This window comes from Priapulus caudatus, unplaced genomic scaffold, assembly GCF_000485595.1.
Source record: "Priapulus caudatus unplaced genomic scaffold, Priapulus_caudatus-5.0.1 Scaffold272, whole genome shotgun sequence".
In the NCBI taxonomy this organism is placed as follows: Eukaryota; Metazoa; Priapulida; class Priapulimorpha; order Priapulimorphida; family Priapulidae; genus Priapulus; species Priapulus caudatus.
This window is the reverse complement of record NW_014577333.1, coordinates 9,100-25,636: the sequence shown is the minus strand read 5'-3', so window position 1 is coordinate 25,636 and position 16,537 is coordinate 9,100. Positions and strand designations below refer to the sequence as shown.

Sequence of the window (16,537 nt, the reverse complement as noted above, 5' to 3'; positions counted from 1 at the left end):
TAACCCAGGCGTGTAAAACATCAATCATATTGGAAGCTTTTGTGTTAAAATCCAGTTTTTGAGCTGCATATCTCTTTCTTTTTTTATACAAAGTGTCGTGTGTGGGGAGGGGTGCGTGTGTGTGTGTGTGTGTGTGTGTGGTGGTGTGTGTGTGTGATGTGTGTGTGTGTGTGTGTGTGTGTGTATCCATCTTTCTTCATATTGTGTACAATAATTATGGCCAATGTTTTCGGCAATCTCAAACCGGGTTTCCCCCCCCGGCCCCCCACTTTTTATTTAATGGCATCGTGTTTTTGTGCGTGTATATATATGGCGTGTTTTTTGTCGTCCGTATTCATGGCAAAGCGACGAATTGTGTGAATCATTCATTTTTGATTACGCATTGTATTTGTTGATTATTGATTTGGATTCCAATGTCTGCTGACCTGATAAAGAGATGTAATCTCGAAGCTGCGTCAATTAATTTTAAACACTCCTTATTCTATACCTTAGACTTTGTTTTTAATATATATATATATATATATATAATATATATATAATAATATAATCAAGAGCTAATAAATAAGGTGTTTATTAGTCTCTTGATATAATATATATAATATATATATAATATATATATATATATATATATATATATATATGTCATAGATCTACTTTACCCTCCCCGAATCTAATTAGTATGATGGATGGCCACATTGATCCATTTTGGTTGCAGAACGAGACATGATCGGTGTATATGATTACGTGGATATATAGATTATGAAATGAACTGAAGCAACAGCGTATATGCGCGGCTCAACATCACGGACGGAAATCGTGAGAAATCGTGAAGAACGAACGTAGTTTTTCGTTACCACAAGATGCTTCCAAAATTATCTGTCTCTCGTGCACGCTACCCGGCGCTCATCAATGTAATGTTTGCGTGCAAGCTCTCGTGAATCTGAGTCGCGCCTCGTTGGCCTGCCTGGCTCATAAATGTAAACATGGCTTCAAGTTATCAATATTTTTATATCCAATGTGAGATTTGCGCAACGACCAGAGCTTATAGCACCACAATGGTTTAAAAGTAGGATGCAAAAATTGATTTACTAATGGGATTTTGCAGGGTGGTCGTAATCGACTTCAATAATTATTTTTATATCTCGGCAGCCTCTCCATGCTAGCTATGGAAGCAGCCTTACACAGTTGACTATTCTGGAAATCTGTGTAAACACCATAGACTTTGGCCTGTAGGCGTACACGCGCTAGAGTTGCGCACCCTCATATACATAACTGATGCTAAAATTTTCGCACTAATCTGCTTAAATATATTAATATTTTGAGCTTACAAGCACTAGCATACAAATGATGTATTTAAAAGCTATAACGGTTTAGTGTGAGCCAAACAAAAAAGAATATTTATCATTATTTATTTTATTCTAATAATTATTATTAATTACTTTAGTGTTTGTTTCTTAGTTATTAATGTTGTTTGCTTAGCAATAAATAATAGAACTTAAATTAATTAACAAGAATTAATATGATAAGCCATACTACGTGTTGTTTCGGCCATTGTCAGGTGTATAAACCGGTTAAATTTTTAAAAAATGACCGCGCGGAGAAGTTATCTGAGACTTATAAGGATACTGTGTGCGTGCGTGCGTGCGTGCGTGCGTGCGTGCGTGTGCATGTGTGTAGCACAACGTGTTGTGTGTGTGTGTGTGTGTGTGTGTGTGTGTGTGTGTGTGTGTGTGTGTGTGTGTGTGTGTGTGTATCCATCTTTCTTCATTTGTGTACATATTATGCCAATGTTCCATCTCACGGTAGCCCCACCTTTTATTTTATGCATCGTGTTTTCTGTCTACTTCTTTCAGGTCAATACAGCTGTCTGCGCGTGACGCTAAAGTTGAAGAGACAGTTCAGTTACTACCTGCTGCAGCTATACATACCAAGCTACATGTTGGTGATTGTATCCTGGGTTTCCTTCTGGCTGGACAAGGAGGCGGTACCGGCCCGTGTGTCTCTAGGCGTCACCACGCTGCTCACCATGGCCACGCAGGCTTCCGGCATTAACTCTAAGCTGCCACCGGTGTCCTACACAAAGGCCATCGACGTGTGGATCGGCGTGAGCCTAACGTTTATCTTCGGAGCCCTCTTAGAGTTTGCTCTGGTAAACTATGCAGCAAGACGAGACAGTAAAGAACAGCTTAAGAAGGACAGGGAACGGCAAGAGCAGCTAACACTCGACCTTATGGAAGATGGGTGTGGCACACAAATGGTGATGGTAACAACTCTCTCGCTCTCTACCTTTGCTGAACAATCGCGATTTTTAGTCGAATTTGATTTAGGAAAACATTAACTTCGGTTAATTAAATCGATCAAATATTAAGCGGAAAGGATGGTTTTGCATAATTATATCAGGTTATCAAAAGCATGTGATGTTGCATGAACTTCTAAAGGTTGAAATAGAAATTATCGTGTTTCTGAAATGATAGAAAGACTTTGTCCCATCTTGGACATTTTTCGCACAAAAATTTAATGTTCTTCAAACGTCAAAGGCGGTTATCCGGTTAGCTCCTTAACCTTTGAATTACATCGCGTGCCGATTATCTTAATGCCCTTGCTAGAATATGGTTAATCCTAACTTTATTTTACAAACAAGTGTGCGTTGAGCTACGCGCATCACCTGTTATATCTTTTGCAGAGAGCATAGCAACGGGCCTATTATGCTCTTTGATGTAACATTTGTGAGATCTAAACATCGGTAAAAAGAACACGCAAAACATTTAATATAAAGGACATGTCAACTTCAGTTTAAATACAGCATATTCCATTACATTGATTAAATAGACATAAATTACTAGTCAACGCAAAAAGCTTTTCTCTAGGATCTACTTAATATTTGGTTCAACATAGGTTTCCGTGAGATAACCAGCCATCGATAATAATACTTAGATATTAGGAATTACGAGTAAGTGCACTTAAGCTGGTCGTGGAAAATTGCGTAAAATTATGTAAAAACGTTTCAGATAATTTTTGAGATATTAAAATGTTGGAGAAATACTTTTATTCGCGGCAGTGATTTTCTTAATATCGAAACTAACCAAAATACTACGCGAGCCCGCCATATTTGATCATTGGTTATTACGGATTACATTCGTTATTTTTGATTGATACCAGTTCAATTACGGTGGCGTACGTTTACAACGATAAGACCAGTAATTGTCAGATGTGACGCTCAAGTGATGTTAAGGCATAGCGACATTACATGAGATTTCTCAACCCAGGAGGTCTGTTTCGGTGTTCCTTGGTTATTATCCTATATATATATAATTTTTGCGATGACAAAACTGTCGTCAACGTCACAACCGTCGCCCACAACGGTTTAAAATAATAAATTATGTCGTGGTAAATCACTAATCTGCACGACCACTGTTTTTTTCTCACTACGGCAACGAGCTGTTGTCATACGTAACATAAATAGCTAAAGTCGTTCGACACTCGGCGGATCAGAATTCGAACTTGCTCCCGACTTCACGTACGCGGAAAGTGCAACTACGGGAAGGAATCGAATGACATCAGCTGAGTATGTTTTCTTGTCGCTTTCCAGAAGCCGTTGTTCAACAATAGCGATACGACCCCGTTTCGCAAGCGATCGTGGAAAGGTTACGAGACGCACGACATACACATTGAGCCGCGCCGTAAGAGGAAACGAGGATGCTACACGTCGTTCCTCTCCCACTACAAGGACCGAGCCAAGCGAATAGACGTCGTCGCCAGGATTCTCTTCCCGGCAGGGTTCGCCCTGTTTAATGTTGCCTACTGGCTCGGTTACATGCTCCCGGAAAAAGTCGTCGACATGGCCTAGCTCTGCGCTATTCGGCGCGACCTCTATATGATGTAAAATATAGATAGACGTAGCCAAGAGGGCCAGAAGAGACAAGACAAGAGGACTATTTATCGCGATGGACATATAAGTAGAGTTGTGTTATATAGCCACCCACTCTGTGTAAGTCGGGGATTAAGCGTAGAGAGCAGGCAACCAGGACCATTTTATAGAAATAACTGCCTGTTATTGGTTCATGTTCGCGGAGGAGTAGGCGACGCGTGCAGTGAAATGTATATCAGCTCGCAGCTATACATTTGCAGGTCAAACTACTTAGTAATGTATACTACAAACAGGGACAAGATGTTGCCATTTGAAATATACATTGAGATTGCAGTGTATTCGTGACCTCAACATTTTGTACATAGTTACGCATGGATGTTGCATGCAAACTGCTCTTTACAGTTTGTAAGGAATTTTGGTCGATTGTATTGAACTTTAACCGTCGATCCCAGGCGGGCTTATATATGAGAACATAACCATGGCGATTCCGTATATAAGGATCAGTAACCGCCCCAGTGTGTGTCTGAATACAAACATGTAAGTTAAGCGCGACCTGAAAAATGTTATCCGAACAGAAACTAATAGAAGCTCAGAGCTAGCAAAGTCTACAGCGCCATGTAACTTGATCTATATTGTAAGTGCGCGTCTATAGAAAGCGCGCTACGATAAAATAACAAACGTATAGAGATTGGGCATTCACGTCCACGAGTATATAGGACAAGAAGTGCTTATATGATACTGTAAGTCGTCTAACGGACATAACAAGAGGATAATATACAAACTGATGTCTCAAAATTTAGAACAAACTTGTACCATGGTCCAGTTAAAGCGTACAATTGGAGTTACTATGTAAGCTTTGCAATTTATAGCAATCAAACAGATAAGATAACAGTCAAGTTAATGTAACGCGGGTGAAGATACACAGCGGTAAATGTCCGTATTTCAAGGCGGTCATTCGGTTTAATTAAACATATATTGATACACAGCGGTAAATGTCAGTATTTCAAGCCGGTCATTCGGTTTAATTAAACATATATTGTGTTGCTGTCCGGAATGTATTGCTTAATTAAGCGTTGCATGTCAGCACCAATAATTATGGTTACGTTTCGGTGCACGTGGCACGCGACTGGACTATATAGGGCGTGACAATTACGGTGCGCTTTTCAATGCAATAGACACACGTGACTTACTTATCAACGAACATTAATTATCATGAATATTGTTACTCTTGTTGTTATTTCTATAAAGTGAGCTGTGATAGATACTTTAGTAATTCAATCACGTATATATATATATATATATATATATATATACCTATATCTAGGCTTGGATTATTTTCACGCGAGGTCATGAGATTACCGTCACGAGAATATGCGTTTGAATTTCCTCGTCCATTTACGGCCGGCAGTTATACATTGCTCTACTTATACCGGCACACAGAATAGACTAAATTATTCAAAATAATGAAATGAGTTTTCAAATATTGTAAGAAATGTGTTAGATAAGTGTGTGGCCAAATTTAACATACACTCTATGTGCGATTTTTATTGCCTTCCAAAGTTATGTTTTAATTTGACAAGTAACCGATTCTATGCGTCTATTGCATAATTGCATACGGCTATAACACATATAAGACGCACAACTAGGTATATGTACATTGTTCGTTAAAAATCTGTAATTGATGTTTTTAGAGCAAATGAAAACAGATAACAACAAATTTAGCCACTGCCCGCCATTTTGTAGTTCCGCGCTATAAAAATGATCAAATCGTGGACACTCGTTGATGACAAATTCAACGCAGTGGAACTATATTTGATACTAACTGGCAATGGTCAGTGTAAAAACAGTAAGATTAACTACGAGGCTTAGTATCGAATTTACACAACGGATTAGTGAGGTGATTCAAGACGCAGACTTACCATACTACACACATTTAATTCCTTTAATTCCTAACCAGGTGATATTAGTGATATGTATAACACTAATGTCTTCGTTAGATCATATGGTATATCAGCAAGAGCGTATTAAGTATGCATACTTAATACGTTCTTGATATCTGTTATGGTGTTTATATAACTTCGCTCGAAAGTGAAAGCAATATAATTCGTTTGCCATCTCTTTATTCATTTCGTCGGCTGATTTAGATCAGTACAAATACATAAATTTATGTACAAAAGCAATACAATATTCAAGGAACTTGCAGGTCTTTGTATACAGAAAAAAAGATAATTCTTTTCGCAGAGAAACAGAGCAGCCATACAAAATCGATAAGTAAACCTGCCATTACGTGCACTTAGACAGGACTTCCGATGCAATATTCTCTAGACTCGACCTGCTCTATTTTGTCTAGTCGATTTTTTACACTAGTGTCATTATTTAATCCATAGTAATAATCCTCATTCTGCTATACTGCTACTCGATTGCTTGTAACGAGGAGTGTTTATATCCAAGACTGTCTTATTTTTGCGCGAACATTGACGATACTTACCTTGGCGTTGTGACGTCACGTTTTGTATTACTAAACAAATTACGCTTCTTGATTCTTATCATATTTAATATAAGTAAACGAACCCACATTTTCGTAATTAAAACACGACAGTATGTAGGACTGGGGACGGTGTTTCGCGTGAGATGTTGCTGCGGATCAACTCAGCTATTAGCTTACAGTAGTAGCTTGCTACGCGTTAGACACGTAGGTACATCGTTTGCAGTTTACCATTTAAAATACGATTCCGCTTCATTTGGGTGTACGAATGAAAACATAGCGCGAATGATATTATCGACATCCGCCGTGCCATAAGTTTTGGTATATCACTTATATATTACTTGTTCTATCCGTTTTATACTAAATTATTAGTTTTTACTTACGATGCTCTTGCGATATATGCCGAGTTAACGATGTGCGTGGGAGAGGCGGCGCGCATTGCAGTACAGTAGGGCCTACTTACGACCAGTATATATAACAGGCCATATGTTCTCATATCTGTTCCTTTGAAGTAACGTAACGATGAACGTCTCCTGATGTTCGCAAAGGTCTCTGTGTTGTATGGCTTGGTTGGCTTACGATAGGTTATATGCTGTCTGTAGTAGATGTGATTTGTAATAGCATCGTTCTCTTCCAAGTCATCGTCTACATCATAACGTGCGTGTCTGTCTGTTTGTCTATCTGTCTGTCTGCCCATCTTTATGTCTGTCGATCGGTCTTGTCTGTCTGCCTGTCTGACTCTCGCGCTCCCTCTTGCTTTAACCGTTCTTTTCTCCCCTCGCTCTCTTCTAGTTTGTGTGTATCTGTGCCGCTTTTTCGCTATATCAAAGAAGTAAGTTTTCCCGCGTGACATTAATTTTTGTAGATCGAGTTCAATGTTCGTGTTTATGAGTATAGGGTGAGAGAACGACTCCCGCGGTAATAATGAGGTTTGCGCATAGGCGACGTGTATAGTTCTAATGTATAGGCTATTTGAACACTATTAAGTTCCCTAAGTAACATCGCTCTTCCATTTGTCGAAGTACGAGTTGGAGGAAAAGATAACGAGGAATGATGACGATATTATAGAAGTGCATGCAACGTGCAACGAACGCGATAACCGCTAAATCTCATTACCCGCGTGTGAAAAACACATTTACTAATCATTTGTTATTCATAGTAAATAGTAGATACGTGGTTGTGTGAATCAGCTACAGAAGATTATGTATCTTTCTAGTTGTAGTTGGACAGCTTAGCCGGAAGTTACGTACAACATATCTGCTATAGGGCGTAGCTGTCTACCGCCCGACCTATTACTTATAATCTCTTCTATAGCTTGCGATCAGCTATCCTTGGATCCTTTGATCAGCGCCAGTGATGAACCGAACAAATTAGATCTAGAGCTCGATGACTATTTTCTAGAAATAAATAAAACTACGAAAAATAATTATACGTAAGGCTATTTGCGCAAGCTAACGTTTGGCTTATCCCGTGGTGCCCAAAAAAACGGTGCCCGTGTTTTTAGTTTGCTCCAGCGCGCGATTGACGCAGCATAATCAGTGTTATACATCGATTTTAATTAAGTCTGTTTTGCCAGAATGATAATGCATTATAAGTTCTAATTAACTATTTAATAGACTTTTCCACATTTCATCTATTATATTGATAATCGCATTTCCAATGCAGTGTTTTATTCCGCTACGTGGTTACATTAAAACATGATCATCGTGATGCGATCACAGTATAATAACGCGCATGCGTTGTGGTGAGCCATGAACAGCACAGTACAGCTCAGGTGATATTGGTCTAACGTTAATAAGCCGGCAACGTTGTATAAAGATATACGTTTCATGGAACACTGTACATTGTACGTTTCGGTTCATACGGAACCGTGTGCCATCGAGTGAGGGGATGCTGACATGCATGTATTGCACTTATTACGCTCAACACATGGTGCAGAAAACGAACACAGAACGGCGGCCTGTCACTACATACTCTAGGTACTAGAACGGTTGTTCTACAGCTGCTGCTAGTGAACAGCACGAATTACGACGTTGTGGCTGCACGTGCTCTGGGCAGATGAAGCCATCGCCGCCATCTGACGCACAGAAGCTACCAGCTAGGCGTTCTAACATACCCCTTACGTTTACCATTATTGATGACAGCATCACCCGCGTTGCTAAAACAATTAATTGCGTGCATGCGTGCATGGCTGTGGCAGAGCTATTGTACATACGCATAAATGTAGGTAGCTAGCTGGTTAAATGACGAAGTAAAAAAAATACTTCTGTATGATCAGGATATTTTCATACCATCTTGTCCCAGAGACCGGCTGTGGAAACCTGTGCTATTATATTAGCCGATTCCATTTCATTTACGCAAGCTTGTATTTTCCCATGTATCGCATGTACCCGAGTGTTATGCATAGAAAATTGCCCTAATCGAATACCTGCCTAATTAAGTTGCAAGATGCCTGGTCAAACAAGTGAACAGAAGTGCTTATATCTCTTCCACAGGCTCATTATTTTTTAACAAAAGAGTGCAATTGCAGATGGTGAAATTATTTGCGATGTCTGTATATACTAATGTACTATGTAAAAGACATACACGCAAATCAGTGTAGACTTCTAAACATGACAGTCCTCTCAACGTTGTCCACGAGCAAGCATACGCGATGCAGAGACAACCCCGAAGCGTGTGCTCATGTGCTCTTATCGGTCGAACGTCGTTCGACACGCGTTCCGCTCAGACGTACGAAAGATTTCATCGTCCTAACTTTACTTAAGATTTCGCACAGAGAACGCGATGCAAGTGAGTGTATTGCAGTCGACTTGGTTACCACAATGATTGAGTATCTGCCGTGACATTATAGTAATTATAGATCTTGCTGGCTCACGTGTAATCTGCCAGTTTGTTTTAACGTAGGGCGAAGGTACTCAACGTCGGACATTTCTTGCAAACGTGAATATTTGTTCAACTTAAAAGAAAACCAATTGTGGAAAAATCTTCTATAAACGTGTCCATAGTCTATATACTGGCAAAGAAGATGTACGGCTTTGTTTTGTTAAGTTACTATGCTTTTTATAGAAAGTGTAAATAAAATTAGGAGTTTATAAATTGTGAGTTCGCTTGTCTTTTATACTCTACATAAGGCTGCTGCAAAGTTTTACAGAATTTTTAGCATATACCATATAAGCACATACAATTTAACACTAATCTGGCACAAGTATACCATAAGAAATATATCATGCTAACAGGCAGATGGCACCGGAAATATATTACTGTACACAGTAACCAACAGCATTCACAGGAGTATACCAATAAATAACAGACTGAAAACCCAAGTCAGAATTGATTTTTAATAATGTGAGCAATTACTCTATCGGTCACACACCAGAGCATACAAGAACATGGGCCTAATCATTTGCACACATTAGCCAGCCGCCTGCAGAGGGGTCCCGCATGATATGGAAAGAGCCCACGTTTCTGCAACCTTTCGACAGAAATCAGCAATTTCTTCAGGGTGTTTACAACATGCTGCTCAACACCCTGGCAGGCAGTATCCCTCAAACATGCATGGCTGCTGTCGCTCATTTCAGCATGTGTCTGTTCCTTTTGCATTCCTTTTTTTGCATAGTTTTTTTCCCTTTCGTCCATCTTCTTGCTGGCAAGTGTGGAGCAATATTGGTGAATTACATGATCATTGCACTCAGTGGTGCATGCAGCATTGCCTGCGATTGTCTTCGCTGGATAGAAACCTATATTTGGACCGACATCTTCGGAATCGTTTGATATCACAGTATGAGTGTTTAACAGCAGATTTTTCGTCTGACTGTGAGTCTCTTGCAGCAACGATGTGGCTGAGTCCACGTCCGCCTCCACATCAGAACCATCTGAGTCGGAGTAGGCACACAGCCTAACGAGCAAGGGAGTCTCTCCATGCTCACTGCTTTCATCGTGACATGTCGCAGCACAGCTGAAATGTCCCGATGCTTGATTGCATAAAGCCTCACGTTCTGCTGGCGATGGAGCTGTGGAAGCAGGCAGCCTCATTCCACGCCAAGCGTTGAGAACCGAGAGCCCTGGGCAGCAACGTCGGTAACCGTTGACCGCCGACAAGTGGCCGAAGAATGACTCGCGATCATTGCTGACTAACCTGAGATACCTGGTCAGATATTCTAAGAAGTTCGTCTCATTTGAGATGAGCAGGTCAAGCAGCACTTGGTGATCGAATGATATCATCTCTAGAAACTGGGAGAAGATTATATGGGGGCTCATAGCATCTGTCACCTCACTGTGTGCAGGAGCCATACTGAAAGAAACGAGCATTTAATAAGTGTCAACAAACCGGGTCCCCCAGTTTCATTGTTTACTGTATTTCTACAAGATCATTACTTAAATGATAATCCTACTCTAATTTTAAGCATAATAGGATTGTGGTAAAAGTGATTAGGTAAATCAGGCTTGCTTTGTGCTGAAGATCAAACTTTACAATTCACCTACTCATTAGATGGGTCCCTGAACATTGTTATGCAGAAAGAGGGCAAAGCACAAGTCTAATAGTTCTGGGTGCTGCAGGAGGGCATGCTCAGGTTGGTAGAAATTGGATCAAATTATGTAAACGTTAGGAGGCCCAGCATGCATTCTTTGAAATAGTGTCATACAGGAAATAAATTATTACCAAGCTGCTATGTGCAAAGGGTCTTATATGTTATTCCACTTTCTATTTCCATCTAATGTAATAGATTGTCCAGCACAATGCACCATTATTTTTAGAAGAAAACTATGATTATCACCTGATAAACCAATAGAACTTACAAAGTGTACAACTTAAGTAATTCCATCATCATATCTATGAGCTCATCATCTTGGTCTCCATACAGTTGCTGTACCCAACTACAGCTATTAGGTCTAACCACCAGTCTATGTCTACTTAGCAAGGCGATGACCATTTTGAACATCGATGAAGACGTTTTCATCAAAGCCACTTCTTCTGGTGGAAAAGTCACAATACAAAATCAACAATCTGAAACTTACGTGTTCTAGTTAGTTTAGAATAGGAAAGTACAATCCACATATATAATGCACATGTTGCTTGTTTGTTTGCAGGTTGCACAGGTATATTGTGACATAATGTCAGGTTGCAGGTTTGCTTGTTATTGTCTTAGCATATAATAGAAACTGACATGTTTTTATATTAACAAACTTAATGTTATTTAACTTAATGGCCAAAAAAAAACTCATTTATCCCTTGGTAAAGATACGAAATTACTTATTTACTACGCCAAAAAATACCTGCAAGCATGTCGAAATCCCATTCTGCCACTGATTTCTAATGCAAAATTAACTTACAAGTACTAGCAACCTCGCATGTTTAATATTACCTCGCTGTGAATAATTCTTAGCAGCTACCATGCTAGCAGAGAGCACAAAGATGTACTGATATGACTTTGAAGTCTCCAAATTCTCCTGTTGCACTTAAACTCATGTAACCAGTAAAATGGAAAATGTCATAACTTTCACACTACACCTGAATTTACTAGTCAATGTATTTTCCATTTTACTAACTTGTGTGTATGACAATTGGTCTTAGCATTCCAGGGATCAGTGAAAATCATATTAACCTCTTGATGCGTGTTTTATTCATGTAATCAATATTATTGTAGTTGTAAGAGATACCTCTGTTTGTTTGTAGCACCAGGACGGCTGACTTCACAATTAGAAGAACAAACTTGCGCATGATTGTGCTGACACCTATTGGCCGAGTCTTGGGTGTTTTAATGGCAACTACGGCTGCACTGTCTCCGCCTGAAAGGCCATCCCAATTGCAGTGCTTTCTTTTCCTGGCATCTTTATGAACACTGGTGCAGTCTTTCACAGTTCTAGTCAAATCCACCACTTTACAGGCTCGGCCTGTACTAAGGTTGGGACCAACAAAGCCAGCTACCACAGTTGTGTCTGGCATATGATCAGTACCATCATGGAAAAATTGGAAAATCTCAATAGCCAGCTGATGGCAGTCGTACATGTCGAGTGCTAGTGATAAGAGCATTAACTCCAACATACGCGTCCACACTAGTCTCGAAATAGAGCGTTTTAGCATGTTCACTGCAACACTGGGATGAGAAGACAAATACTCTGAACACGTGTGCTTACCATCTTTCCCACACTCTTCCACTGCTAACTTTCTCTGTGCTTCTAGAACACGTATCCATAGCGACAACCAGGCTAGAGTCAGATTCTCATTCTGCAACTCACTGGCAGATCTTGAAGCAAACACCTCAACAAGTTTGTGCCAGTGTTGATCCAAGACCAATAGAATTTCTTGCAAAATATCTAAATGAAAATGTAAGAAAACCTATATATATATATATACAATTCAGAATATCCATCTGGGATTCATTCATAAATTCTTCATTCATTTTATCTACATTTCTAAGTTATTTTCTCTTATGCACCTTTCCCCCCTCTCTCTCTCCCCATCTCTCTTTCTACATGTCTTAATTATTCTCACTTACACACCTACCTCTTACCTGATTTAGTTAGCGATTCTTTGTGACTCACCGGATGTTGTCTGGCAGTTGGACAGGTTTGAGGAAGACAACGTGTTTCACTGTACTCAAAGTAACAAGTGCTTAAGGAATGACTCAACACATCTAATAGGATAATTTGCTGAAAATTTCCCTGAGTTTGTTGCACCAGCTTTAGAATAACTTGGTGAAGAAAGTATCGCATTTCTTCTTTGCCCTGAAACAGCAATTTAAAGAAATGTAGCATAATTACGCAAGTAAGTGTAGCTATAATCATTATTATTCCAGCAGTATATTATTAATGATTTACCTCTTATTCTCTTATTATGTACTTCTGATTTATTATTCAATTAGCTACAAGCTAAATTTGATTACAATAAATGGCAATCTTATTTATACTTCAGTTTCATAAGCAGCAACAGATTTTTATAACTTACCATGATACTTGAGGTTAGTGCTGCCACAGAAGCTAGTTCAGATTCATAAGAAATGTATCTATTTTCAGCACATAGCGTCGTGAGCTGCAAAGCAGAGTACCGGTAATTAAATTGTTAATTTGTAGGCCTATCCCGTCAACTTCCAACCACTTATACTAATTAACTATAACAATAATATCAATAATAATAATATCATTGGTGTAGTATCATTAGGCCATCCTTACAAAATTATATGTTTGCTGTCCTCCGACCGACCCACGAAAATAGCCGCGACCCAAGTTGTTTTTGACATTTTGGGTTTCATTTTTTTTTTCCTTTTCACTTTTCATAGTCAAGACTGAAACACAAAGCATGTGTGGCAAACATGAGGACAGACTTAAAATAACTATTATGCCTCACAAAAAATAAAAGACCTACCTACCTACCCACTAATACCTTTCACTAAAAAAAATCATGGGTCGGGGGACAGCAAACATAGAATTTTTTAAGGATGGCCTTACCATTTAAGATGCTAAAAGGAAAATTTGTGAAAATAGGAGCAGAATAACAATTGCCTACCAATGTCTTAACACATCTCCGTGATGCACAAACATTTCTCAGATTCGTCCATGCATTACAAGGCGAGAAAGTCTCTAAAACTATTGTGATAGCACTAAGCCTTTGAAGGGTTTCTTCATGATTGTTATTGCATGGTTCGCCATCAATAAATTCACTCATAATTTTGTGCAGAGCAATTTGGTTGCAATCACAAATACATCCATTAGCAATCTGCAGATTGGTTAGCATTGCTCACGGTCCTCATAAAGAAGGGTGGCCTTCGTGTCTCTGTAATAATGCAGAAATAAATTATAAATAACATGTTATACCTTAATATAGCTCTAGTACTATAGCCCGCTACAGTTGCCGCAGGGCTATAAAACATTTTATTACGAATGCTCGAGACCAACTTATTCACGGTTACTCGCTGCTATAAAACATGTGTGGTAAGCAATTAATGCCTCTTATCCAAAGTGAATATGTCTTAAGTTATATCAGCTACAAAAATGTAACCACTAACTATCGTTGAAATGGTCTACTTGCGGTATTTCTTGTGAACGAACATTATTTACGAACTTTAAACAGCCATTTTTGGTGGCTGTGCAGCAGCGGGAATTATGTATTTCCGCACGTGGAGGGGTGGGCGGGTTGTGTTGGTTGTGGACAAAAACATTGTTGTTGTCAAGTAACAAATTAAGCAATCAAAAAAGATTGTAACCTCATAAGTGTTAATCTTCAAAAGTCCTGGGAACTATAACGAAGATGGGAGAGAAGTGGATCAAGTCGGTAGATCCACACTGTGGATCGCAGCGGAAAAGGTTGTAAATTTGCTATTTACTAAGGATGTGCCTTCCAAAGATGTAAATTCCAATACGGAATCACAGAGACAAAGAATCTAAACTTAAAAGGATCCTTAGAAATTTGTACATGCGATGGAAAACAGTGATCACGCTCAGATGAGCGGGTGCAGCGAACAGGCTTCATTAAGCAAGAGGGAATGCCAATTTTCATTTCACCATGATAAATTTTATAGAAAGTTATGAGTTTTGAACGAAGAACGCGGACACGAAGAGGAGGCCATTCAAGACGAGCCAAAACAACATCAGCACTATCATCATAGTTTCTGGAAACCCATCTCGCAGCTTTATGCTGAATGGTGTCCAATTTAGAGCAGTTCTGAAGTAAATAGGGGCACCAACCTGGCAAAGCATATTCTAATAAGGGCAGAACCATAGTTTTAAAAGCTAGGGACCGAGTATTAGAGTCAGCAGAGCTAAGATTACGCCGTAACATGCTGAAAGATCGGGACGCTTTCTTACAAATATAGTCAATGTGGGCATTCCAGCAAAGATCGTTACTAATAATAGCACCCAAATATTTGTAAGTAGTGTGACATGCCGAATTGTCACAGGGTTGTATCTTGTATCTTGTATCTTGGGGTCCCTCTCTTGTATTTCACAAGGCACAGATTCTCTTGGAATGTGCGGAGAAATCCTGCAGATAAGGAAATTCTGTCTACAAGTTAGCATTAATTATTTTACTTTCTCTAATTGATAATGCCTTTCTAACATATTCTAGTGCTGGTTTTAGTATTTTCGGGTCATCACTTTTCCAATCTTCTACTCGTTCCCCTTTATTATACCCTCTATATACCTTACACGAGTATAAATGTTCCAAATTTTCTTTTTTCCTTTCGTCACACAAATCACATATGTCATTACTGTAGTTATTTTTAAAATAACTTTTTAAGTTAATCATGCACGTCTTACACTATACCGACCAGGCTCTCCGACTGTTAGTGTTACACGGCGGAGGAGTGTGAGTGTTACACGGCGGAGGGCACATGCCACGTATGATCTAGGATTTTACTGCATACAACTGTACATACTGTATAACAAATCGTCTATACCCACACGTAGGTATTTGTTACCAGACACCTAATTTAATTGTTATAATTAATTACACATCAACGCTACGAAATTTGAACGGCGCCATGACACCCGCGACCGTGCTGCCACCCCGAAAAAGTTGCGTATTTGACCATTTATTTTGCACGTTACAGACCGAGGGCTAATCACAAAAGTGCAATTATATTTATACCTAAATGCTATTTAACCGAACGATATTCATTTTAGGGCAAATTTATCAATATTATAACTGAAACTATATGTCGTTTATAAGATATTACAATCCTTTTGCTTTTAAATGAATAAATAAGAAACACCCTCGGTCTGTAGCCCTTGGCTGGAAATAGACTGGTACCCGGTCCCACCTATCGGCTTAGAGGTCACCCATGGTCGGCTTATCACCCACCATCGAGTAATCAAGGTGGGAGCGAGTACCAGTCTAGGCTGGAAAGTGGTTTTGCGCAACTTATCAGATCGTGCTCTTTGAGTGGCGCCACCGTCGTTGTAATCAAACTGTAGTCGTTAGTTTTAAAACATTAAAAAAAAATATTTAGAATGGTGATTGAACCATGAAACTTTTTATGTAGCGTAATTATAACCTAAATTAGCTGAAAATAACCCTATAACCTAGAGTAAACTCTCCCTTTAAGCGAGATGGGAACTTTGGCTAGGGTCCCTATATACAGAGAGTTGCCCCAACTCAGGATTTGACGCCATGTTGTTTCCAAATGGATCCACACTGCTGCCGCTTAAGTACAGCGCTGTATGGTTACGCTGTGCAATGGTCCGAAGTA

General features: G+C 39.4%; 2 protein-coding genes across 9 annotated transcripts in view; one reads left to right on the top strand and one right to left on the bottom strand.

Annotated features, from left to right (window-relative positions):
- LOC106808393 (glutamate-gated chloride channel-like) overlaps positions 1 to 9,449 on the top strand; it is a 144,151-nt gene extending 134,702 nt beyond the window's left edge. For 2 of the 3 annotated variants that reach the window (XM_014811097.1, XM_014811099.1), the window contains 2 exons: positions 1,854 to 2,263; positions 3,590 to 9,449. In XM_014811097.1, the coding sequence (XP_014666583.1) occupies positions 1,854 to 2,263; positions 3,590 to 3,847 (668 nt within the window). In that variant the 3' untranslated portion in view covers positions 3,848 to 9,449. The remainder of the gene's footprint in view (positions 1 to 1,853; positions 2,264 to 3,589) is intronic. The other variant, XM_014811098.1, reaches the window with a different exon arrangement.
- Positions 9,450 to 9,671: 222 nt separating this feature from the next.
- Positions 9,672 to 15,512, bottom strand: LOC106808390 (protein Lines homolog). Of its 6 annotated transcripts, XM_014811094.1 has the most exons (8): positions 15,207 to 15,511; positions 13,858 to 14,124; positions 13,300 to 13,383; positions 12,866 to 13,079; positions 12,489 to 12,668; positions 12,012 to 12,140; positions 11,151 to 11,325; positions 9,672 to 10,644 (listed from the first exon to the last, which is right to left on the bottom strand). In XM_014811094.1, exons 2-8 carry the CDS (start codon positions 14,083 to 14,085, stop codon positions 9,753 to 9,755), a joined length of 1,902 nt encoding a protein of 633 aa, XP_014666580.1. In that variant the 5' UTR covers positions 14,086 to 14,124; positions 15,207 to 15,511; the 3' UTR covers positions 9,672 to 9,752. The 6 variants fall into 6 exon arrangements, with proteins under 6 accessions (XP_014666580.1, XP_014666578.1, XP_014666577.1 ...); XM_014811092.1 differs by having other exon boundaries at positions 12,012 to 12,668; positions 15,156 to 15,512; XM_014811091.1 differs by having other exon boundaries at positions 12,012 to 12,668; positions 15,207 to 15,512.
- Between the last annotated feature and the right edge of the window lie 1,025 nt (positions 15,513 to 16,537).

Coding starts and splice junctions, on each gene's coding strand:
- LOC106808390 (XM_014811092.1), bottom strand. CDS start 14,085: ATGCTAACCAATCTGCAGATTGCTAATGGATGTATTTGTGATTGCAAC. Junction 13,384..13,857: donor GGAGATGTGTTAAGACATTG/GTAGGCAATTGT, acceptor TCTGCTTTGCAG/CTCACGACGCTATGTGCTGA. Junction 13,080..13,299: donor CACTAACCTCAAGTATCATG/GTAAGTTATAAA, acceptor TTGCTGTTTCAG/GGCAAAGAAGAAATGCGATA.